Consider the following 26810-nt stretch of genomic DNA (forward strand, 5'->3'; position numbering starts at 1 on the left):
TGAAAAGTAATCAAAGTGCTGTTATCTGATTAGACGCAGAGATTCCACTGAAACATGATTTCATCTACTATCAGTGCCAGTGTGTGTGCCATGCTAGGGGCCACCCTCCATAAATATCCCACATTCTCTCTCCCTCTCTCCTTTACTTCCTCCCTCCGCAGCCAAGGTCACTCACAGATCTGTCTAAAACAACCTTTCACACACATCTTACCGTCAACACTGTTTGACAAACACATGGTATGGTTTCAGGCAACCCTGCAAAGACTGAAGACATTGAATTCTCTAGCCAAATAATTCAATCCAACATTATGCTCCTACTCTTGCTTCTGGTCCTTATGTCACACAGTTTGTTTATCTATGGTTTTCTTATCTAACATGGATATAATAGAAAGCAATGATATTAGGTTTGACCTTTCCAAATGAAGCCCTTTCCTTCTAGGTTCAGCCAAAGTAAAGTTAGTGTCGTCCAAGGAGGCTTCTGTTGCTAGGTTAATAAACAAACCAAGGCTTTTTCTTTGCTAGCGACTGGTTACACCTGAGAATGTTTAGCATTACTCAATGATGGAATTAATGAGTTGCTTACTTGATAAAATAAATGTTAAAATGCAGAACTGAACTGTTATCTGTGGAGCTCTGGTTCAGCCCAACAAAAACAGGACGCTGACAATTAGTGTCAATTCAACTCTAGTCCCACTGAGCCGTGTGTGTGTGTGTATGCACGGTTCTGCTTCAAGTGTGTTTGGAGTTTGATGCATTAGTTGTGTTTGAGTGTGTAGTTCTATTTGGAATCTAATTCCAACTGCCAAGGCAAAGTTAACCAACTGGGTGTTTCTGGGACGACTCCTTCACAGGTGAGAGAGATGGTCGACGTGATAGAGGAATGGCTGTAGTTGCATATGCCTCGAACTCCTACATGGTGGTAAAAGTGTGAAAAATGAGAACACACAAGACAATTTGTTTTATGCCTAAGACATATCAGATGAGCAATCTAAATCAGATGCAAATGAATGCATCAAATCTTGGAGAAACAAAAACAGGAAAGCCCTCTTCCAGAGAACACAATCCCAGAGGAAGATACCTTAACTCTACAGAAGAATCCTGACACATTATGGCAGCATTTTAATATTGATGTTGTAAATATGAGAGATGTGCTGAGAACATTTCCAATAAGACCAAATGAAAAGAAAAACATCAAGGGTTCAAACTTCAGCAGTAGTAGAATAAAAGTCATGTAACAGCAACTATCCTACGCAACAAGAATGCATTTCCTGCATCACTGAATACAGTGTGTCACTGCTAACGTCAAGCAAAACCACATGGCCACAAAGCAAATCTTTCAAATAGCAAGAATTCAACAAGAGAAGAGAACATTAAACCCATGAATTGGTTAAGACATATCTACAAAAATAGACTTTGAACATTACTCAACAGATATATAATATGTTCTTATTGTGTGGTTAAAATGACATGCATACATATACATACAATATTTGATAACATTAGAGACCCTGGGCTGATAGCGACATATGAGTCAACACTATTGTTACACAGTCTCCTACTGTATGAAGTTATTCACCCATGATTTATGAGCTCTGAATATCTCTACGTTTGCCTTACATGTTCCAATTCATCATCATCCTGAGAACAACCAGTCTATCCTTAGGTGATTTACAACTGCCTCATTCACCATTGAAAAGCCTCTTTTCCTATGTTCTTCTGCTTTGGGAAGAGCTGGTACTTCAGAAAAGAATTATACCAATGTAAGGAGGGGAAAAATCTGTGCAGTGTGAAAGGTGAGAGGTCAGCTGTGCTGGTCCTCCTGTGGGTCGTTTAACCTGGATATACTCAGGCTGTGTGGCCAGGACACAGCCTGGGAAGACATGGGGATGGGAGCGTCATAGGGCTGTTCCAACTAAGACATCCTTAATAGAGGCAGGGAAGGCCACTGGGAAAGAGAATGCGGTGGAGAACATTGTGATCGACCTATGCTCCACAAAGAAGTCAAGTAAGTCAGGACCTCTGGGGTACTACTGAGCTGGACTCCGCTGGAATAATAATAATCTTTTGGTATTTGTTTAATTGGTGCACTGTTGATAGTCAATATTTTGCCTGTCAGAAATCAAGTTTTCAAGATATATAACTTTTAAATGATGCATAACTATTCATACTGGCTGTATTTCTGCCTGCTTGAACGGCAACAGTTCAGATACACATTAAAACATGAAATGACCCGGGAATCAATAGAACATCACTCAGAGATGCATGAAAAAAACATAACATTCAAAATGAATGAATTTCTGTTAAGGCGCTTAAATGATGTATGCATTTATGTGAGCTCAGCTCCACAAGTATTGGGACAGTGACGCATTTGTTGTTGTTTTGGCTCCGTACTCCAGGACTTTGGATTTGAAAGGATACAATGACTATGAAGATTAAAGAGCAGACTGTCAGCTTTAATTTGAGGGCATTTTCTTCCATTTTTCTCAGGTGAACTGTTTAGAAATTACAGCACCTTTTGTACATAGTAGCCACATTTCAGATGACAAATTCACTCATATCTGTAATAAAGTAGTAAAAAGTTATGTATTTGGTCCAATATTCATAGCACATCTTTACTAGGTTAAGATTGTAACTGTATAAACTTGTTTGATGCATTTGCTGTTTGTTTTGAATGTGTTTCAGATTATTTTGTGCCCAATAGAAATGAATGGTGAATAATGTGTCCTTTTATTGTAAGAATAGAATAGGATTCTTAACACTTAACATCAATGTGGATGCAACCATGATTACAGATAAACCTGAATGAATGATTAGAGAGAAAGTTAGAGGCATAAATATACCCCCACGACATGCTAACCTCTCACCATTACAATAACTAGGAATAGATATAGTCCTTGGTTCACGCCAGACCTGTCTGCCCTTGACCAGCACAAAAACATCCTGTGGCGTTCTACATTAGCATCGAATAGCCCCCATGATATGCAACTTTTCATGGAAGTTAGGAACAAATATACACAGGCAGTTAGAAAAGCTAAGGCAAGCTTTTTCAAACAGATATTTGCATCCTGTAGTACTAACTCAAAAACGTTCTGGGACACTGTAAAGTCCATGGAGAATAAGAGCACCTCCTCCCAGCTGCCCACTGCTCTGAGGCTAGGAAACACTGTCACCACCGATAAATCCACTATAATTGAGAATTTCAAGAAGCATTTCTCTACGGCTGGCCATGCTTTCCACATGGCTACCCCTACCCCGGTCAACTGCCCGTCACCCTCCACAGCAACCCACCAAAGCCCCCACCATTTCTCCTTTACCCAAATCCAGATAGCCAATGTTCTGAAAGAGCTGCAAAATCGGGACCCCTACAAATCAGCCGGGCTAGACAATCTGGACCCTCTCTTTCTAAAATTATCTGCCAAAATTGTTGCAACCCCTATTACTATCCTGTTTATCATCTCTTTCGTATCGTCTGAGATTCCCAAAGATTGGAAAGCTGCCGCGGTCATCCCCCTCTTCAAAGGGGGAGACACTCTAGACCCAGACTGTTATATACCTATATCCATCCTACCCTGTTTTTCTAAGGTCTTCGAAAGCCAAGTTAACAAACAGATCACTGACCATTTCGAATCCCACCATACCTTTTCCGCTATGCAATCTGGTTTCAGAGCTGGCCATGGGTGCAACTCAGCCACGGCCAAGGTTCTAAACGACATCATAACCGCCATCGATAAGAGACATTACTGTGCAGCCATATTCATCGACCTGGCCAAGGCTTTCAACTCTGTCAATCACAACATTCTTATTGGCAGACTCGACAGCCTTGGTTTCTCAAATTATTGCCTCGTCTGGTTCACCAACTACTTCTCTGATAGAGTTCAGTGTGTCAAATCAGAGGGCCTGTTGTCTGGACCTCTGACAGTCTCTATGGGTGTGCCACAGGGTTCAATTTCTCGGGCCGACTCTCTTTTCTGTATACATCAATGATGTTGCTCTTGCTGCTGGTGATTCTCTGATCCACCTCTACGCAGACGACACCATTCTGTATACTTCTGGCCCCTTTTTGGAAACTGTGTTATTAACTAACCTCCAGACGAGCTTCAATGCCATACAACTCTCCTTCCGTGACCTTCAACTGCTCTTAGACGCAAGTAAAACTAAATGCATGCTATTCAATCGATCGCTGCCCGCACCTGCTCACCCGTCCAGCATCACTACTCTGGACGGCTCTGACTTAGAATACGTGGACAACTACAAATACGTGGGTGTCTGGTTAGACTGTAAACTCTCCTTCCAGACTCACATTAAGCATCTCCAATCCAAAATTAAATCTAGAATCGGCTTCCTATATCGCAACAAGACATTCTTCACTCATGCTGCCAAACATGCCCTCGTAAAACTGACCATTCTACCGATCCTCGACTTCGGTGATGTCATCTATAAAATAGCCTCCAACACTCTACTCAACAAACTGGATGCAGTCTATCACAGTGCCATCCGTTTTTTCACCAAAGCCCCATACACTACCCACCATTGCGACCTGTACGCTCTCGTTGGTTGGCCCTCGCTTCATACTCGTCGCCAAACCCACTGGCTCCAGGTTATCTACAAGTCTCTGCTAGGTAAAGCCCCGCCTTATCTCAGCTCACTGGTCACCATAGCAGCACCCACTCATAGCACGCGCTCCAGCAGGTATATCTCACTGGTCACCCCCAAAGCCAATTCCCCCTTTGGTCGTCTTTCCTTCCAGTTCTCTGCTGCCCATGACTGGAACGAATTGCAAAAATCTCTGAAGCTGGAGACTCACATCTCCTTCACTAGCTTTAAGCACCAGCTTTCAGAGCAGTTTACAGATCACTGCACCTGTACTTAGCCTATCTGTAAACAGCCCATCTATCTACCTACCTCATCCCCATACTGGTATTTATTTATTTTGCTCCTTTGCACACCAGTATCTCTACCTGCACATTCATCTTCTGCCGATTTACCATTCCAGTGTTTAATTGCTATATTGTAATTACTTCGCCACCATGGCCTATTTATTTCATTAACATACCTCATTTGCACTCGCTGTATATAGACTTTTTGTTTTCTTTTGTTCTACTGTATTATTGACTGTATGTTTTGTTTATTCCATGTGTAACTCTGTGTTGTTGTATGTGTCGAATTGCTATGCTTTATCATGACCAGGTCGCAGTTGCAAATGAGAACTTGTTCTCAACTAGCCTACCTGGTTAAATAAAGGTGAAATAAATAAAATAAATACAAATAAACTGGGGAGGTTATCATTTTTGGTGGGGTATGACTTAAAATCCAAAGTGCTGAATTACAGAAATTGTCACTGCCCCAATACTTTTGGAGCTCACTGTTTGTATGTATTTTTGTTTATGCTCTACACACAGTGTCATTTATGAATCTGAGCTCAGTTGAGGTATCCTTTACATACCCCTGAAATGGGAGCGATTCACAGATATTGAGCAGCAAGAATCTAACCCAAGAATCCTAGAGGACCTACGATAGAGATATATTAGGTCACGTGTTGATATGTCTGATCTGTGCTGATAGGTATGAAGTCAGTCACTCCTGAAATCACCGTCTGGGATTTAAAACCCTGAGAATTTATATTAAATAATGTGATGAGAGATAGAAACAAAATGTTACAGGAAGAAATTTGCTCACCTATATATAGAGTTAGTTTTGAGTTCAAAACTATCTCAAAAGAAAGTGTTGTAAAAATTAAAAACAAAAAACATTACCTTAAAACACTGTTGTAGCACTGCTATAACATAATACTTGTTGCAGAATGTTCCATGTCACTGTCAGTATCTTTCCCACCATCCCTCTTATCCAAATCTTGTTCCAGCTCCTAGACTACTATTCAAGCATCTTTAGGTCCTTCCAAAGAACTTTATAAAACCCATGTATTATTTACATTACTGCTAGATCATCTGGTTCTGTGTCAGCGGTGTGACGGTTGTTGTCCCCTTCTCGTTGGAGGTGGCCACCTCGTTGGAGTCTGTCCCCGTGGTGGTGGCGGTAACAGGGCTATGCTGTCCCCTGTGGCAGCTGCAGCAGAGGGCCTGGGTACAGGCCTCCTGGGCCTGCTGGATCCCCTGCTGGGCGCTCTCACTGACGAAGCAGTACAGCGCCGGGTCAGCCACACAGTTGAAGCTGGTGAGCAGCAGGGAGAAGTGATAGTAGTTGAAGATACTGATGATGAAGGGGCAGTCCCTCTCAAAGACTGTACGCAGCAGCAGGAACACGTGGTACGGAGAGAAACATACCAGGAATATGACAATGGTGCTGGTCACCAGGTGCTTGATGCGGGTCTTCTGGGCGCTCTGAGTGCCAGTGCTCTTCCTGACTGCCCGCAGGACTCTGAAATACGACACGGAAAGGATGCCCAGGGGGAACAGGAAACCAATGGAGAAACGGTAGTAGTTAATTGGATACTCCCATGGTTGCATTGGGTAGTGCTCAAAGCAAACCGATTGGTTGGTGCGGTCAGTGCTTAGTTCCTTGTGTCTGAAAAAGACCACGCCCACGGCAATCTCTTTCAGCCAGATGAACGCGCTGGCCAATGTAGCTGCCCGCATGCTCCGGAATGCTGTGAAGTGGAACGGGTACACCACGGCCAGGTAACGGTCTATAGAGATACAACATAAGAACCCTATACTAATATAGATGTTTTCATAGAGCAGGAAGCCACACAGTTGGCACAGCCACTCCGTTTGGCTCCAGTCATCTCCCTGGAAGATGTACTGCAGCCAGAGAGGCAACGAGGCCAGGTAGAGGAGGTCCGACATGGTCAGGTTGAGCAGGTAGACCCCCAGCTCGTTCTTGGCTCTCAGCTGCAGCCAGGCGTGGTAGAGGGAGAAGGCGTTGGTGGGCACGCCGATCAGAAGGACCAGGATGTAGGCTCCAGAGAACAGGTACTGGTGGATCTCATGGCTGATGGTGCAGTTAATGTAGTCCGACTCAACCTTAAACATGTTCATCGTCATGCCAGACATGGCCCAAATACCATGTTCCTTTCTGTTAGTAGTAGCACCCACACACTACCAGGCTGTGAGACCCATGGTTAGGTTGACTCAACACAAAGGCCATGTCTCCAACTCAGCTCTGGAAGAGAAAGAAAAATCAAGTCAATGTCCTGAAATGAAAATACAGTGCCTTGCGAAAGCATTCGGCCCCCTTGAACTTTGCAACCTTTTGCCACATTTCAGGCTTCAAACATAAAGATATAAAACTGTATTTTTTTGTGAAGAATCAACAACAAGTGGGACACAATCATGAAGTGGAACGACATTTATTGGATATTTCAAACTTTAACAAATCAAAAAATGAAAAATTGGGCGTGCAAAATTATTCAGCCCCCTTAAGTTAATACTTTGTAGCGCCACCTTTTGCTGCGATTACAGCTGTAAGTTGCTTGGGGTATGTCTCTATCAGTTTTGCACATCGAGAGACTGAAATTTTTTCCCATTCCTCCTTGCAAAACAGCTCGAGCTCAGTGAGGTTGGATGGAGAGCATTTGTGAACAGCAGTTTTCAGTTCTTTCCACAGATTCTAGATTGGATTCAGGTCTGGACTTTGACTTGGCCATTCTAACACCTGGATATGTTTATTTTTGAACCATTCCATTGTAGATTTTGCTTTATGTTTTGGATCATTGTCTTGTTGGAAGACAAATCTCCGTCCCAGTCTCAGGTCTTTTGCAGACTCCATCAGGTTTTCTTCCAGAATGTTCCTGTATTTGGCTCCATCCATCTTCCCATCAATTTTAACCATCTTCCCGGTCCCTGCTGAAGAAAAGCAGGCCCAAACCATGATGCTGCCACCACCATGTTTGACCGTGGGTATGGTGTGCTCAGGGTGATGAGCTGTGTTGCTTTTACGCCAAACATAACGTTTTGCATTGTTGCCAAAAAGTTCAATTTTGGTTTCATCTGACCAGAGCACCTTCTTCCACATGTTTGGTGTGTCTGCCAGGTGGCTTGTGGCAAACTTTAAACAACACTTTTTATGGATATCTTTAAGAAATGGCTTTCTTCTTGTCACTCTTCCATAAAGGCCAGATTTGTGCAATATACGACTGATTGTTGTCCTATGGACAGAGTCTCCCACCTCAGCTGTAGATCTCTGCAGTTCATCCAGAGTGATCATGGGGCTCTTGGCTGCATCTCTGATCAGTCTTCTCCTTGTATGAGCTGAAAGTTTATAGGGACAGCCAGGTCTTGGTAGATTTGCAGTGGTCTGATACCGCTTCCATTTCAATATTATCGCTTGCACAGTGCTCCTTGGGATGTTTAAAGCTTGGGAAATCTTTTTGTATCCAAATCCGGCTTTAAACTTCTTCACAACAGTATCTCGGACCTGCCTGGTGTGTTCCTTGTTCTTCATGATGCTCTCTGCGCTTTTAACGGACCTCTGAGACTATCACAGTGCAAGTGCATTTATACGGAGACTTGATTACACACAGGTGGATTGTATTTATCATCATTAGTCATTTAGGTCAACATTGGATCATTCAGAGATCCTCACTGAACTTCTGGAGAGAGTTTGCTGCACTGAAAGTAAAGGGGCTGAATAATTTTGCACACCCAATTTTTCAGTTTTTGATTTGTTAAAAAAGTTTGAAATATCCAATAAATGTCGTTCCACTTCATGATTTTGTCCCACTTGTTGTTGATTCTTCACAAAAAAATACAGTTTTATATCTTTATGTTTGAAGCCTGAAATGTGGCAAAAGGTCGCAAAGTTCAAGGGGGGCGAATACTTTCGCAAGGCACTGTACATACGATGAGAGTAATCTGATAGTCCATGTCTAAATATATCATTCTAACAAGGCTTCACCAGCAGACTGTGACAATCTTAACTCAACTGGAAATAGCGATGGCCACTCACATCTTGAAATAACATACCAGTATGTTACAGTTGCAACTATATACAGTTGCAACTATTGGCAAGTTTCACTCATAAGTGTCATCTTTACTTATTATAAAAGTGTGCAAAAAAACATTGGCAGTAGACACATACTACTCTCACTGCAGTATTCAGACAGGAAATCTATTGCAATCTGTGAGGTGTTTGGAATCAGGGTGAAGTTACTACTTCATGTGCATCAAATGGCATACCGCCCAACAGATCCCCAGATGACCCAATCTCTACTGCACTCCACACTGCCCTTTCCCACCTGGACAAAAGGAACACCTATGTGAGAATGCTATTCATTGACCACAGCTCCATGTTCAACACCATAGTGCCCATGAGAGTCATCACTAAGCTAAGGACCCTGGGACTAAACACCTCCCTCTGCAACTGAATCCTGGACTTCCTGACGGGCCGCCGCAGGTGGTAAGGGTAGGTAACAACACATCTGCCACGCTGATCCTCAACACTAGGGCCCCTCGGGTGTGTATTTAGTCCCCTCCTGTACTCCCTGTTCACCCACGACTGCGTGGCCAAACACGACCCCAACACCATCACCATTAAGTTTGCTGATGACACAACAGTGGTAGGCCTGATCACAGACAACGATGAGACAGCCTATAGGGAGGTCAGAGAACTGGCAGTGTGGTGCCAGGATAACAATCTCTTCCTCAATGCGAGCAAGACTAAGTAGCTGATCATGGACTACAGGTAAAGGCAGGCCGAACAGGCCCCCATTAACATCAACGGGGCTGTAGTGGAGCGGGTTGAGAGTTTCAAGTTCCTTGGTGTCCAATTCACCAACTATCTATCATGGTCCAAACACACCAAGACAGTCATGAAGAGGGCACGACAAAACCTTTTCCCCCTCAGGAGACTGAAAAGATTTGGCATGGGTCCCCAGATCTTCAAAAAGTTCTACAGCTCCACCATCGAGAGCATCCTGACCGGTTGCATCGCCGGCTGCTATGGCAACTGCTCTGTATCTGACTAAAGAGGCGCTAAAGAGGGTAGTGTGTACAGCCCAGTACATCACTCGGGCCAAGCTTCCTGCCATCCAGGACCTATATAATAGGCGGTGTCAGAGGAAAGCCCATAAAATTGTCAGACTGCAGTCACACAAGTCATATACTGTTTTCTCTGCTACCGCATGGCAAGCAGTACCGGAGTGCCAAGTCAAGGACCCAAAGGCTCCTTAACAGCGTCTACCCCCAAGCCATAAGACTGCTGAACAACTAATAAAATGGCCAACAAACAATTACATTGACACCCCACCCCACTTTGTTTTGTACACTGCTGCTACTCGCTGTTTATTATCTATACATTGTCACTTCACCCCTACCTACATGTACAAATTACCTCTAACATGGATCCCGCACACTGGGGGGTACCCCCTGCATATTGCCTCGTTATTGTTATGTTATTGTGCTACTTTTTAATTTAGTTTATTTGGTAAATATTTTCTTAACTCTTCTTGAACTGCACTGTTGGTTAAGGGCTTGTAAGTAAGCATTTCACGGTAAGGTCTACACTTGTTGTATTCGACACGTGACAAATAAAGTTTGATTTGATCACCATAGCTTCTCTCTTTCTGCTGTGTGTGTTTTGTGTTCCCCCACAACTCCAGACCTCCAATTAGAGTGATTTTCCTGTGCTCCTGTGAGGGACATAAAGAGGACTGAGGAGATCAGGGAACAGTTTTCCCCACCTTCTCTGACTAGGGCTATGTTCTGATTTGCCAACTATCTGAAGTGTGCACATGCACACTTTCTTGCATTAATTTAGCAATGGAGGAAACTGCCTCCTGCCAATTCTTACACCAATCCTATGCAAGTGCACACTTCAAGAGAAGGGTGGAGAATTCTGACATAGCCTAGCCCTCCACAACAGGCCTGCAGGACAGAGAAGAGATCAAGATAACATCGTCCCAGTCATGACTTCACAGCCATATGCTCTTTTGTAAAAAATAAATAATTAACCTCAATGATAAGCCTATTGATATCAAATTAAATTATACCTGTGTAGTAACGTTGTAATTACACAAGTAACATTGTAAAATAATTCATTTCGTGACCATGATTAAAATACAGGGCATTGCTGTGTTCAGGCATGATGAATCCCACACACTAGCTCATGTGATTTCCCTAGAGCTTTTGCTGTTCTATGTGAAATTAGATTTGGATCATCACACAGGCAGACACAGCCAGGTGAGGTCTGCGCTCTACTAGCTGGCCTGGCCTACATAGGTATCGATTGGCCAGGCCTTGGTACCAGGTGACTAGTGAGCCTGCCAACAGCCCTATGCATGTAACCTTGGCAACCTAAACTGGAACTACTGAGGCTGTATATATATCAGAATTACTACTATAGCACTACTCATGACATAATCTCAAAGCACTTTAAAACAACACAAAATACATGTTTCCAAGGTGTGCTGTACTCATGCCTGGAGTAGTAACATGTGCTGCTGAAGAACAAGGAGCTCTCATCTCAAATCAACATTATGATAATCAAGAATGTAGTGATGAAATATTAAAATGCATCATTACCCTCATAGGTCCTTCCTACTTTGTGATAATATTCCATAATGAAAATATCCATCAGAGTTACTCTGCTCTTACCTTTGTTCTCATAAAATGTCTGAATAGGCCCATCTGCAGATGGAGATATAAGTCAACACAAAACCATAAACCATCACAACTGATACTGATGAGTGTAGGAAGGGTTGTGTTCAGTAGGCATCAAATGTTTTGAAGCAGAGTGAAAAAGGGCGGTATAAACTGCAATTATCCAATTACAAACACACATTTGTTTTTTGATGTAAAATGTTTAATGGTCCAATAAAGAACATTAGCTACTGATTGATATTGGATTAGGATTTCAAGTATGAATATGTTAGATCAATAACAGAATCCCCCTGTCCTTTCTGCAGGATGTGGCTGGCATTATGTTATGGTCATAAAGAGAACTGTGTAGGTCAGACTATTGAAAGACTGGACAATCTGACATTTTCCCCCACAAATATTTTCCTTAAAATGAACATATGAAATATATATTTTTGACAGACTAAAGTATCAGCTATCACACCATAACCTCATTCTTTACTTTTTCCATAAAATGTAACTAACTGGATTTCTCTCAACTCCGTCAGACACCAGAAAAGGCATTTCATTTTTACAATTATTGCCCAACAAGTGTTTAAAGGCCTTGTTTGTTTAATTCTAACAGATTATTTAAATATGTAATACAAATCTCCAAAATGTATTTTTGTTTTATTGCACTATTAAATGCTACAGGACATGTTTTTCTAGATTTAGAAAACAAAACATTTAAAGCAAGCCTTATACCTTAGGTCTAGCACATCAAATACTTCAATAGTTTAAGCTTCAGAACAGTACTTCAAATATTTTTCCAGAATATTGACACCCCCCTAAAAAAACAAACAAACAAAAAATCTTAAGGGGGTCAGTGAAAGAGTTGACAATCCACTGAAAGAGTTGATAAGATACTCAAAACAGACATATTTTTGCCTCTAAAAATAAAAGTTGAATACAAACATTTGTAAAATATTTGGAAAAGTATTCACATGAAAATCCCTAATAACCAGAACTATCAGCACCCTTAATGAGTTGATGTTAGACAAAAATCTGACAGTTGATGTCTTTCAGTGTTGACAAATAAAACATGTCTTTATTCAAATGGTATAGAAAGTAGCGATTGTTTTTTCTCAGTTGCTTTATAACTCTAAAACCGAATTAAATGTGGCAGTGGAGATTCCAATATTTGTTTAAGTCTATCAAAAGTAGAGAACTTTACAGACCATGGGTTGTCTTGTTGCATTAAACTCAGCAAAAAAATAAACGTCCTCTCACTGTCAACTGCGTTTATTTTCAGCAAACTCAACATGTGTAAATATTTGTATGAACATAACTAGATTCAACAACTGAGACATAAACTGAACAAGTTCCACAGACATGTGACTAACAGAAATTGAATAATGTGTCCCTGAACAAAGGGGGGGAGCAAAATCAAAAGTAACAGTCAGTATCTGATGTGGCCACCAGCTGCATTAATTACTGCAGGGCATCTCCTCCTCATGGACTGCACCAGATTTGCCAGTTCTTGCTGTGAGATGTTACCCCACTCTTCCACCAAGGCACCTGAAAGTTCCCAGACATTTCTGAGGGGAATGGCCCTAGCCCTCACCCTCTGATCCAACAGGTCCCGGGCGTGCTCAATGTGATTCAGATCCGGGCTCTTCGCTGGCCCTGGCAGAACATTGACATTCCTGTCTTGCAGGAAATCACGCACAGAACGAGCAGTATGGCTGGTGGCATTGTCATGCTGGAGGGTCATGTCAGGATGAGCCTGCAGGAAGGGTACCAGATGAGGGAGGAGGATGTCTTACCTGTAAAGCACAGCATTGAGATTGCCTGTAATGACAACAAGCTCAGTCCGATAATGCTGCGACACACCGCCCCAGACCATGACGGACCCTCCACCTCCAAATCGATCCCGCTCCAGAGTACAGGCCTCGGTGTAACGCTCAATCCTTCAACAATAAATACTAATCCGACCATCACCCCTGGTGAGACAAAACCGCGACTCGTCAGTGAAGAACACTTTTTGCAGGTCCTGTCTGGTCCAGCGACGGTGGGTTTGTGCCCATAGGCGACGTTGTTGCCGGTGATGTCTGGTGAGGACCTGCCTTACTACAACAGGCCTACAAGCCCTCAGTCCAGCCTCTCCCAGCCTATTGAGGACAGTCTGAGCACTGATGGAAGGATTGTGTGTTCCTGGTGTAACTCGTGCAGTTGTTGTTGCCATCCTGTATCAGTACCGCAGGTGTGATGTTCGGATGTACCGATCCTGTGCAGGTGGTGTTACACATGGTCTGCCACTGCGAGGATGATCAGCTGTCCGTCCTGTCTCCCTGTAGAGCTGTCTTAGGCGTCTCACAGTATGGACATTGCAATGTATTGCCCTGACCACATCTGCAGTCCGCATGCCTCCTTGCAGCATGACTAAGGCACGTTCATGCAGATGAGCAGGGACCATGGGCATTTTTCTTTTGGTGTTTTTCAGAGTCAGTAGAAAGGCCTCTTTAGTGTCCTAAGTTTTCATAACTGTGACCTTAATTGCCTACCGTCTGTAATTATCTTTGAAAGACAGGATCCTGAAAAAGGGATGTTTCTTTTTTTGCTGAGTTTAAACGTAATGAGGACATGAAGGGGTCCATGCTTATGGTATAGCTGACCCTGATCATGTATTATTCATTGAGGATACTAGACAAATCTAACGGAGTTGACCACATTTTGGAATCACAGTTTTGAAATAAATATTCTTTGAATTCAGATAGGGCTATTGCAAGAAACTACATAAGATCCTTTTTCAGTTAATATCCATTTGGAGAGTTTGAAATTGGGATCCTTTGCTCCGGTCAATGTCATTTCCAGTCATAGAGCCGACATGGAATTTAATAAGTATTTAGAAAATTAACAGAACAAATATTTTTCCTGATAACATGTTGGTAAACGTACATTTTAATCTCAAATAATGCTACAAAATCTATAATAAAGGTTTCCCTGCCAGACAAGGAGTGTCCTGACTTTCAAGAACCACCCAGGTACATATCCTAACTTTCTTCACCAGTGCCGGTGTTGTGCCGAAAAGCTCCCCCTTCCAGAATTCTCCTCCCCTTCGCGTGAACACGCACACACTCAATTCTTCATTGCTGCGACTTGCTTGAAGGGGGGACTAATGCGAAGGGAGGGGGGGATTCTGGCAGGGGGAGCTTTTCGGCACAATAAAGACTGCAGACCACAATCATTACAGCACAATTAGCAGCAATCAGACCTTGGAGGTAATGTCTAACTGAAAACACTCCTGTGCTGTGAGTCAGCCATGAGTATAGAGATCCAATTCATGTCGGTTTAATTTCAGCAGTATCTAATCGGCTTTCCAAAGAGCCACTTGCTTGAGGCAAGTGTGTGAGTGACTAAATCCGAACCAGTTCATAGCTCAATGCCAGTCAACCTATTCAGTCATAGACCAATCATTCATAGACCAATGCCCCCGGAGACGAAGACTGGCACCCCGAGGGCATTACTTGGCCCATTTAGAAAAACTTCAAGTCACTGGGGGACCACAAAAAGAATGCATTGGCACATTGACTTGTCCTCTTAGTTTGACTTCCTACTTCTTGTCCTAAACGCCCATAGAATAATTATTCCACCATACTCACTTGCAGAGGTATTGGACAATGACAGCTTGGACAGTGTAGTATTTTAAAAGCTAGAAAATGTATATTACCCACTTATTAACAATATAGACAAACCTTTCCAAACCTTGCACCTGTTATCGCATTGGTCTCCAAACTGAAATCTGTCCACAATATATATACTCTGGCTAAATACTGTCCACAACAAAGCATTCTGTTTTTTTCTTTTTTCAGTATAGCCTACATGATGTTTAATAAGATAGTTGCATTAGAAGAAGCTAACATTGTATTCTATAATATACACAATTTAGGCTACTTCCCTCAGACAAACACTCGAAAGCCTATTGTATAATTGCAATAGCACAGCATTTAGGAATTATTTGCAAAGATGGTCACTTGAAACAATAGTTTAAAAAACCAATTAGAGCTACCAAGGCTTATATATATATTTGCGCAGTATATATATATATATATAGAGAGAGAGAGAGAGAGGCAAAAAGAATTTAGACATAGAATGAGTCTGTGGGGCAATGGACAAGGTTTAGAATATACAGTTGACTAAATAAAGCACGTGTTACAAAATAAAGCACGTGTTTGCATTATTATAAAGATATGATAAATAAAATACAAATATGTTTACCTTATCTGCTCACCTTGTAACAGGCTGGGCGCGCGCTGTCTGATGGTGAGTCCATGGGTTTCTCCGTAGCAACTCCGTCAGTGCTCTGAAGAAAGAATCGCTATTTTTTTTACTAACACGAAAGTAACGCTGCTGTACCACACAAGAGTGCCACTGAGGAACGTGAGGCAGGTGGTCCCAATGTGTTTCCCTCAGCGCCACAGAACAGTTTCCTGAGAAATGTGTGGGAGGTGAGTAAAATATATATCAAAAGCACACTTTCATGATAAGAATGCTCGTTGCGCCACTGCAGGACATCTTGAACTGCATCTATGTCACTCATCGTGTGAGTGAATTCCCTGTCCTCCTCCTTCCAGTAAACTACACTCCGACTGTGTCTATTCATGCGATAAATGCTGGGACTGACACTCTAATAATATTTTAGCAGTTGCATGGTGTGGGTAATGCCATCACGTATTACCCTGACTATTGTCACACAGTAACATAAATCGGCCTACAAAGACAGCCGGGAGAAACTACATTTTACAAAACTTTATTGAAAAAGGTTTCAATTGTTTTTGGACAAAAAAGGTCGATGCATCTTCATTAACCTATGAAAACAAATCACAAACATCTGCAATATTTTAATTTCAGTATCTTTGCACGTTTGTAGGTCTGTCATAACTAGTCATTTTTTAGTAGTGTTTGGTCACGATTATCAAACTCAAATCTCTAACCTACTGTACAGTATACACAGAACCGACGTACCAGTCGGACAAAACACATGGTGATGGAACACGTATTGTGCATAGAAAAGAGAGGCAAGAAAGGAGGATACCTAGCTCTGAATCAGAGGTGCCATTCATGTCATCAGCGCCCGAGGAGCAGTTGTTGTTGTTGGTTAACTGCCTTGCTCAAGGGCAGAACGGTAGATTTGTCCACCTTGCCGGCTCGAGGATTCAAACCAGCAACCCTCCGGTTACTGGCTCAACGCTCTTAACTGCTAGGCTACCTGCCTAGGCCTGTGTGTGATCCACAGCAAACAGATGATATTCCTCTTGGGAATGCCAATCATGCCAACCTTTGATCAATCTGTTTGGCATCTGAATAGAACAAGTTGAAGGAAGATTTGAGTGCCAAATATTTTCATGCTCTACTACATAATGTTTACATATCTTACAGTATTTACAGTTGAAGTCGGAATTTTACATACACCTTAGCCAAATACATTTAAACTCAGTTTTTCAAAATTCTTGACATTTAATACAAGTAAAAATTCCCTGTTTTAGGTCAGTTAGGATCACCACTTTATTTTAAGAATGTGAAATATCAGAATAATAGTAGTGATTTATTTCAGCTTTATTTCTTTCATCACATTCCCAGTGGGTCAGAAGTTTACATACACTCAATTAGCATTTGGTAGCATTCCCTTTAAATTGTTTTGGGTCAAACATTTTGGGTAGCCTTCCACAAGCTTCCCACAATAAGTTGGGTGAATCGTGGCCCATTCCTCCTGACAGAGATGGTGTAACTGAGTCATATTTGTAGGCCTCCTTGCTCGCACACACTTTTTCTATTTTGCCCACACATTTTCTATGGGATTGAGGTCAAGGCTTTGTGATGGCCACTTCAATTCCTTGACTTTGTTGTCCTTAAGCCATTTTGCCACAACTTTGGAAGTATGCTTGGGTTTCATTGTCCATTTGGAAGACCCATTTGCGACCAAGCTTTAACTTCCCGACTGATGTCTTAAGATGTTGCTTCAATATATCCACATAATTTCCCCATCTCATGATGCCATCTACTTTGTGAAGTGCACCAGTCCCTCCTGCAGCAAAGCACCCACACATCATGATGCTGCCACCCCAGTGCTTCACGGCTGGGATGGTGTTCTTCAGCTTGCAAGCCTCCCCTTTTTTCCTCCAACCATAAGATGGTCATTACGGCCAAACAGTTCTATTTTTGTTTCATCAGACCAGAGGACATTTCTCCAAAAAGTACAATCTTTGTCCGCATGTGCAGTTGTAACCCGTAGTCTGGCTTTTTTATGGCGGTTTTGGAGCAGTGGCTTCTTCCTTGCTGAGCGGCCTTTCAGGTTATGTCGATATAGGACTCATTTTACTATGGATATAGATACTTTTGTACCCGTTTCCTACAGCATCTTCACAAGGTCCTTTGCTGTTGTTCTGGGATTGAATTGCACTTTTCGCACCAAAGTACGTTCATCTCTAGGAGACCGAACACGTCTCCTTCCTGAGTGGTATGACGGCTGCGTGGTCCCATGGTGTTTATACTTGCGTACTATTGTTTGCACAGATGAACGTGGTACCTTCAGGCGTTTGTAAATTGCTCCCAAGGATGAACCAGACTTGTGGAGGTCTACAATTTTTTTCTCTCTGAGGTCTTGGCTGATTTCTTTAGATTTTTCCATGATGTCAAGTAAAGAAGCACTGAGTTTGAAGATGTGGATGTATTTCAAGGCCTACCTCCAATTGACTCAAAAACCTCTGTCCCACTGGAATTGTGATACAGTGAATTATAAATTAAATAATCTGTCTGTAAACAATTGTTGGAAAATTGCTTGTGTTATGCACAAAGTAGATGTCCTAACCGACTTGCCAAAACTATAGTTTGTTAGCAAGACATTTGTGGAGTGGTTGAAAAATTTGTTTTAATGACTCCAACCTAAGTGTATGTACACTTCTGATTTCAACTGTACTATAATACACCTCTAATAGACGGACTAGTCATCTACCTAATAGAGGAGTCAAATGAGATTTTTATCCACTGGCTTTTTACTAATACAGAAAACGCATCAATACATTAAGAGAATGAGAGGTTGTGCACAATTCAAAATGACACCACCCTTAGTGAACTACACACTCAACTTCACAACAAACTCATTTAGGTGAGAAGATAAAAACACAGACAAGCAGACATAGTTTTGTCATTTGAGAGGAACATAATAAATACGTTGTGTCTTACTGACATTTTAGAGCTGGGTAGCGGTGTAAAAAAATATATACAAAACGTAATAATTCCAACACTATCAATAATGAAAAACTAAAAAGACAAGCCTTTAATAGCCTCTTGTTGATAATGTCACCGATTAGCTTTCTGTAATACAAATGTATCCCGTCTTCAGACACATCTACATATTCATCCTTGTCTTGTCAATCTTTGGATTGTATTTGGAAAATAAGATGTATTTTCTGCACATACAAGACATCACACTGACAGTGTTCCATTGTATAGGGATCAGTTTTCTGGGGCATTAATGGTGGTTAGTCATGGAGAACATTTTACATATCTTTTTTGAATTCTTCAACCTGACCGATGTCTCTGAAACTCTCATTCATCTTTCTTAATTTCTCTCTGTCGATCATCACCATTAAGTCAATCATCTCCAAATCTCTGTCTTTCTTCATCTTAAACTCACTCAATCCTTTCCTCTAGAAATTGTCCCCTCTTGCTACAAAAAGCCCTGCTTTGTCTCTCTTCATGAGTTGGTCAGTCTGGTGTTCACTCCCTCTATGGTAAATCGTCCTGCCTCGCGTACACAAAAACATATATGGGATGAATTACATGTTCCCCACAAGCCAGTTTCACTTTGAGATGAGATATACGCAAAAGCCCATAGTTTGGGTCACCCACAGACGCAACAGAAAACAGCATGTTCAAAGTGGGAGCTGACCCATTTCCAGTAATGTGTCACTGAGTCTGTGTTGAGATAAACAATCTGTCCTCAAGCTCCTAAAGATGGAGGACAGACCTTACCATGCAATTACTCTGGGAGTGGTCTTTCTCTCCTTCCCCAAAATGTTAGTTTTTCAGATTTCAGAATAGAACTCATTGGACAGGGCCAGACCCACTGTGCTGTGCATACAGTGGACATAGAGCAACCAGTGATGTCCAATAGCAACAAATGTATTTTCCTTTTCTTTTTTTTCTCTCTAGTGCTTTTGCCTTCCTCAAAGCATTCCTGTACATGTTAATGTAACTGCGGCACTGGCGGACCCAAGTACCATGCCCACGTGTTGGTCATGCAAATCAAATCAACCATATGTTGCCAGCTGGGTACAGCGCCCTGTGGTGTGGTGGTCTCTTTGGGGTAGAATTTCCTTTATGAAGCGTTAAAAGCAGCTAGGAAGTTTCAAATGATCAGAAACAGAAAGGACGGATCCAGTACAGTGAGGACCAGCCAAGCGGTGCCAGACCAGGCATCCTGTGGTTTAGCAGGAAGAAATATTTTAGTACAGTACTGAGGCCTGCCACTACAATAACGGCTCCTAGACACAGCCGTACTCATACCATACAGTCTGAGGGTCGTTGTTGGGGTCTGGGGAGGCGGAGGTGCTCCTGGGGTGCTCCTCTGTGCTGCAGCTCAGCCCCCCACCTCCTCCCCCCACCTCTGGTTTCTTCAGTAGCGGGCAGTCAGCCTGGAGCCTCGCATCCCCCTCCTGTGGCTCCTCCAGCCTCAGAGCCGGCGCTGCCCTCAACATGGCAACCTCCCCACAGTGGATCTTTTGGCGGGTGGGCTGTCCTTGTGGCTGCAGTCCGGAGCTGGGGCTGTTGTTCCTGGGGGTGGAGCCTGGTGTTGTTCTCCCTCCGTAGCACTGCTGCAGGGACAGGGAGGAGGAGTGGTGCTGGGGAGGGGCCAGGTTGAGAGGTTCCTCTTTGGGTGGAGCCAGAGACAGTCTGTGGGGGTCGATGTCCAAGGGTCCTGCTAACCTGGCAGACTGGGGGCTCTCCCTGGCCGTGGCTCCAGCCCCAGGCCTCCTGACCACCCCATCCCCACCACCTCGGCTGGGCGAGCCTCCTACCTCCATGTCTGGCCGGTAGCTACCTGGACCATTGGAGCGCAGCAGGTCAGCGGAGGCCAGGCTGAAGGTCCGAGACAAACTGCTGCTGCCCAGACCTCCTCCATAGGGTGCAAAGGGTCCCAGGGGTAAAGGCCGCCCCCCTGTCCCTAACCCGTTGCTGGTTCGGTTGGGTAGGGTCTGTGAGTGGGACTGGGGCATGGAGGTGGATCCCTCTTGTAGCTGGACACTGGGCTTGACACACTGGCCTGGTTTGGAGGTCCTGCCTGGCCCCTCACCAGCCCGGTGGAGGTCTGTGTCTCTCTTCACAGTGGGCGTAACATAGCTGGTGGGGGTCTTGGCTCCATCTCTCAGAGGAGAGGGCCGACAAAGGGTGGATCTCTCTCTCTGCTCTAATGGGTTGAAGTAGTCTGCCACCAGATCTTCCCGACTGCCTGACAGCACCTGAGGGGAGGGAGAAGGGAGACAGAAACAGTACGTAGAAAGGTTCATCAAGGAAATAAACCCTCATCACCCAGGGAGGGAGTCCTTCCAGAGCTATAACTCTCCATGCTCAAATTCCTGGATTACTGTACAGACAACATCAGACTGATCCAATCAGTGTTTGTTTAGATGGTGTCCGTTAAACAGCATTAAAGATTCCCCGGCTCACTGCTCACAGGGATAACAGCCAATGAGACGATAAGAAAACGAATTTAAGAAATCCTTTTATAAACAAGGTGAAGTATTGATTTGGTCTCACCTACCTGCACCATTAAGAATACAGGGACTGAGGGGCCTCCCGGGTGGCGCAGTGGTCTAATGCACTGCATCGCAGTGCTAGCTGTGCCACCAGAGATTCTGGATTCATGGGGCGATGCACAATTGGCCCAGCGTCATCTGGGGTTAGGGAGGGTTTGGCCGGCAGGGATATCCTTGTCTCATCGCGCACTAGCAACTCCTGTGGCAGTGCACGCTGACCAGGTCGCTAGGTGTTTCCTCCGACACATTGGTGCGGCTGGCTTCCGGGTTGGATGTGCGTTGTGTCAAGAAGCAGTGTGGTTGTGTTTCGAAGGACCTCTCGACCTTCGCCTCTCCCGAGTCCATACGGGAGTTGCAGCAATGAGACAAGACAGTAACTACTACTAATTGGGGAGAAAAAGGGGTAAAAAATAAATAAAAATACAGGGACTGTGAGGTAACGCCACTGCTCAGGTATCAATCAATACAGCACTTTGGGAACAGCACTTTTGGAACAATGGGAGTCTTTAGGCATCAACATTTAGTTAAGCGTCTTAATTACTTTTAGTGTTTTAAGTGGTTAGAGGGGCACAAAACAGATTGGTCAATGCATTCAGAGAGATAGAAAGAGAGCAAGGCATTGAAATCTCTTTCTCAAGGGGCTTTATTGGCATGGAAAATGTTTACATTGCCAAAGCAAGTGCAATAGATAAACAAAAGTGAAATAAACAATACAAATTAACAGTAAACATTACTCACAAAAGTTTCAAAAGAATAAAGACATTTCAAATGTCATATTATGTCTATATACAGGGTTGTAACGATGTGCAAATACAGTACCAGTCAAACGTTTGGACACATCTACTCATTCAAGGGTTTTTCTTTATTTAAAAAAAAATTCTACATTGTAGAATAATAGTGAAGACGTGAAATAACACCTATGGAATCATGTAGTAATCAAAAAAGGTGTTCAACAAATATATTTTATATTTGAGATTCTTCAAAGTAGCCACCCTTTGCCTCGATGACATCTTTGCACACTCTTGGTACTCAACCAGCTTCACCTGGAATCCTTTTCCAACAGTCTTTAAGGAGTTTCCACATATGTTGAGAACTTGTTGGCTGCTTTTCCTTCACTCTGCTGCCCAACTCATCCCAAACCATCTCAATTGGGTTGAGGTTGGGTGATTGTGGAGGCCAGGTCATCTGATGCAGCACTCCATCACTCTCCTTCTTGATCAAATAGCCCTTACACAACCTGGAGGTGTGTTGGGTCATTGTCCTGTTGAAAAACAAATGATAGTCCCACTAAGCCCAACCCAGATGGGACAGCATAACGCTGCAGAATGCTGTGGTAGCCATTTTTTTATTTTATTTATTTTACCAGGCAAGTCAGTTAAGAACAAATTCTTATTTTCAATGATGGCCTAGGAACAGTGGGTTAACTGCCTGTTCAGGGGCAGAACGACAGATTTGTACCTTGTCAGCTCGGGGATTCGAACTTGCAACCTTTCGGTTACTAGTCCAACGCTCTAACCACTAGGCTACCCTGCCACCCCATGCTGGTTAAGTGTGCCTTGAATTCGAAATAAATCACAGACAGCACCATCACACCTCGTCCATACTTCACGGTGGCAACCACACATGGAGATCATCCGTTCACCTACTCTGCTTCTCACAAAGACACGGCAGTTGGAACCAAAAATCTCAAATTTGGACTCATTCGACCAAAGAAAAGATTTCCACTGGTCAAATGTCCATTGCTCGTGTTTTTGGCCCAAGCAAGTCTCTTTTTCTTATTGGTATCCTTTAGTAGTGGTTTCTTTACAGCAATCCAACCATGAAGGCCTCTGAACAGTTGATGTTGAGATGTGTTTGCTACTTGAACTCTGAAGCATTTATTTGGGCTACAATTTCTGAGGCCGGTAACGCTAATGAACTTCTCCTCTGCAGCAGAGTCCTCATGAGAGCCAGTTACATCATAGCACTTGATAGTTTCTTAAAGTGCAGTTGCAAAAACTTTCAAAGTCCTTGAAATTTTCAAGATTTACTGACCTTCATGTCTTAAAATAATGATGATCTGTCATTTCTCTTTGCTTAATTGAGCTGTTCTTGCATTAATATGGACTTGGTCTTTTACCAAATAGGCCCATCTTCTGTATACCACCCCTACCTTGTCCCAACACAACTGATTGGCTCAAATGCATTCAGGAAAGACATTCCACAATGAACTTTAAACAAGGCACACCTGGTAATTGAAATGCATTCCAGGACTACCTCATGACGCTGGTTGAGAGAATGACAAGAGTGTGCAAAGCTGTCAAGGCAAAGGGTGGCTACTTTGAAGAATATCAAATATAAATATATTTTGATTTGTTTAACACCATATATGTTATTTCATAGTTGTGATGTCTTCACTATTATTCTATAACGGTAGATAATAGTAAAAAAAGAAAAAAAAAAAAAAACCTTGAAAGAGTAGGTGTTGTCCAAACATTTGACTGGTAATGTAGTTAAAGTACAAAAGGGAAAATAAATAAATATGGGTTGTATTTCCAAAGGTGTTTGTTCTTCACTGGTTGCCCTTTACTTGTGGCAACAGGTCAAATATTGCTCCTGTAATTGCACACTGTGGTATTTCACCCAATAGATATGGGAGTTTATCAAAATTGGATTTGTTTTCAAATTCTTTGTGGGTCTGTGTAATCTGAGGGAAATGTGTGTCTAATATGGTCATGTATTTGGCAGGAGGTTAGGAAGTGCAGCTCAATTTCCGCCTCATTTTGTGGGCAGTGCGCACATAGCCGGTCTCCTCTGGAGAACCAGGTCTGCCTACTGCGGCCTTTCTCAATAGCAAGGCTATGCTCACTGAGTCTATACATAGTCAAAGATTTCCCTAATTTTGGGTCAGTCAGTGGTTAGGTATTCTGCTACTGTGTAATCTCTGTTTAGGGCCAAATAGCATTCTAGTTTGTGCAGATGTTTTGTTAATTCTTTCCAATGTGTCAAGTATTTATTTATTTTTTCTCATGATTTGGTTGGGTCTAATTGTGTTGCTGTCCTGGGGCTCTGTGGGGTCTGTTTGTGTACAGAGCCCCAGGACTAGCTTGCTTAGGGGACTCTTCTCCAGGTTCAACTCTCTGTAGGTGATGGCTTTGTTACGGAAGGTTTGGAATTAGCTTCCTTTTAGATGGTTGTAGAATTTAATGGTTATTTTCTGGATTTTGATCATTAGCGGGTATTGGTCCAACTCTGCTCTGCATACATTATTTGGTGTTTTACGTTGTACACAGAGGATATTTTTGCAGAATTCTGCATGCAGTCTTAATTTGGTGTTTGTCCCAATTAGTGAATTCTTGGTTGGTGAGCGAACACCAGACCTCACAACCATAACGGGCATTGGGTTCCATAACTGATTCAAGTATTTTTAGCCAGATCCTAATTGGTATGTCAAATTTGATGTTTCTTTTGATGGCATAGAAGTATTGTTTTAGTGATTCACCATAGTGAAAGCGTAGGCTCAGGTTCAGAGTCTCTATGTTTTTGGTTGGATAAGTTTCTCAATTTCTTTTAGGGTTTTGCATACGTCACAAACCATTTGTCATTGTTCATTTTCTTAGGTTGTCTGCTTGACATTTTTAGATTTAATAGGGAAGCTGAGAGATCAAACATACTGTTTAGGCTTTCTACTGTTCTAAGTTTACACCTTCACTATTACAGTAAAACATTTTGTCCAGGAAGTTGTCTAAAAGGGATTGAATGTGTTGTTGTTTGATTGTTTTTCAGTATGTTTCCACACTACTTTCCTTCCATCTATACCATTTAATATATTCAGTTCCTATGGCTTTGATGAGTTATTGCTCTGTTCGAGTAGACTGTGATTTTGCTGTGATCTGATAGAGGTGTCAGAGTGTAAAGGGATGACTGAACACAGTCTCTGGGTTGAGCTCAGTGATAAAGTAGTCTACGGTACTACTGCCAAGAGATGAGCTATAGGTGTACCTACCGTAAGAATCCCCCCAAAGCCTACCATTAACTATGCACATAACCAGTGTGCGACAGAGCCTCAGGAGTTGTTGACTTTGTTGTCGTAGTTGTGCCTAGGGGGACATATGGGGGAGGGAATGACCTGCAGGTAGGTGTTTGTCCCCCTGTGTGCGGAGGGTGTCAGGTTCTTGTCCAGTTCTAGCGTTTAGGTCGCCACAGACTAGTACATGACCCTGGGCCTGGAAATTATTGGATTTCCCCCTCTAGGATGGAGACGATCTCTTCGTTGAAGTGTGGGCATTGTAGCAGAGGGATATGCTATAGGTAGCACACAGGAGGAAATTTATCTAATTTCCTTTTGAATTCTTTGCCAAATTTAAAATGTTCCTGTTTAGATTAATTTAATAGAGTTAGGTCTGCTCTATACAAAATTAGCATACCCCCTGAGTCCCTTCCCTGTTTCACACCTGGTAGTTTGGTGGAAGGGACTACTACCTCAGGCCTTGGATATTCTAGGATGAGTGCTCTCGCTCTCTCCAAAACGTGCTTTACATAGCATCACTCACCACAGAACTAGACCTTACCTTATATCTGAAACTGGGGACTTAAAGAGAGAAACCTGTTCAGTATTCCTCATTTGCAGATGTAAAAAACAAACTTAGTTCAGATCATTCATATTTTAGAGGCTATTTTTGGGAGATAGTTAAATAATTCAGCCAACCTAGACTAAATGATTGCACATCATAATTTAAAGCATGAGATTTGGCCATAAGAAGCCAAAACGTCTTCATCCATTTCCGTATGACACTGTATGCTTATAGTGGCTGGTGAAATTTAACAACTCAGAATATATGTGTCAAATAAAACTACTGGCTATATCCACAACGCCATTCATGCCAAACCCCCCATACATCACTTTATGGCATAAAATGTGCCAGATCTTCCAGTTGTTGATGAATATGTTTAGCCATACTAAGCAAGTACCCCCACATCCCAAACCCTTTATCCATCTCCCCATGACACATTATCTCTCTATGCTTACAGTTGTTGGCACATATGTGTGTGTCAATGCTTACAGTGGGTGGTGACAGGGTGTTGCTCTCTTCCAGGAACTCTTCCAAGGTGACCATCTCGCTGCCAGGGGAGGAGGTCCGGTGGCTGCCAAGCCGGGGTGCACTCCTCTGGACCGGGGTGTGGGCGTGTGCGTCGTAAGGGACAATGGCGCTCCAGGGGAGGGTCAGGGAGCGGGACACGTCGTGACTAAGGCCCACTACGTCATCACTGGACAGACTGGCAGAATGGTCCTGCAGGTGCTCCAGGGAATCTGGATGGACAGAGGGAGGTAGAGATAGATAACTGCCGAAAATGACTTCATTAAGTCCGTAGTTGGGGATAGTACCAAAAAAATAGTGGTTGGAGATATGCTTAGTGTAACATCAAGTCTGGTATAGAAAGCAAAGATTGTTAAAAATAAAAAAATCTATTGAATAGGTACTTTGCAGGGTTTGCAGACAGG

General features: G+C 42.8%; 2 protein-coding genes across 3 annotated transcripts in view; both read right to left on the reverse strand.

The window, feature by feature from the left end:
- Nucleotides 1-1096: 1096 nt before the first annotated feature.
- LOC135525709 (ovarian cancer G-protein coupled receptor 1) lies at nt 1097-16075 on the reverse strand. 2 transcript variants are annotated; one of them, XM_064953502.1, is made up of 2 exons: nt 15802-16075; nt 1097-7119 (listed from the first exon to the last, which is right to left on the reverse strand). In XM_064953502.1, the coding sequence occupies exon 2, from the start codon at nt 7008-7010 to the stop codon at nt 5937-5939; it is 1074 nt and encodes a 357-aa protein (XP_064809574.1). In that variant the 5' UTR covers nt 7011-7119; nt 15802-16075; the 3' UTR covers nt 1097-5936. The 2 variants fall into 2 exon arrangements, with proteins under 2 accessions (XP_064809574.1, XP_064809573.1); XM_064953501.1 differs by having other exon boundaries at nt 15789-16075.
- A 537-nt stretch (nt 16076-16612) lies between these two features.
- LOC135525710 (protein Daple-like) overlaps nt 16613-26810 on the reverse strand; it is a 98753-nt gene continuing 88555 nt past the window's right edge. Inside the window, exons 31-32 of the mRNA XM_064953503.1 lie at nt 26371-26618; nt 16613-21031 (exon numbers count right to left, since the gene is read on the reverse strand). Coding sequence (XP_064809575.1) covers nt 20057-21031; nt 26371-26618 — 1223 coding nt within the window. The 3' untranslated portion in view covers nt 16613-20056. The remainder of the gene's footprint in view (nt 21032-26370; nt 26619-26810) is intronic.

The sequence above is a fragment of the Oncorhynchus masou genome, chromosome 32, assembly GCF_036934945.1.
Source record: "Oncorhynchus masou masou isolate Uvic2021 chromosome 32, UVic_Omas_1.1, whole genome shotgun sequence".
In the NCBI taxonomy this organism is placed as follows: Eukaryota; Metazoa; Chordata; class Actinopteri; order Salmoniformes; family Salmonidae; genus Oncorhynchus; species Oncorhynchus masou.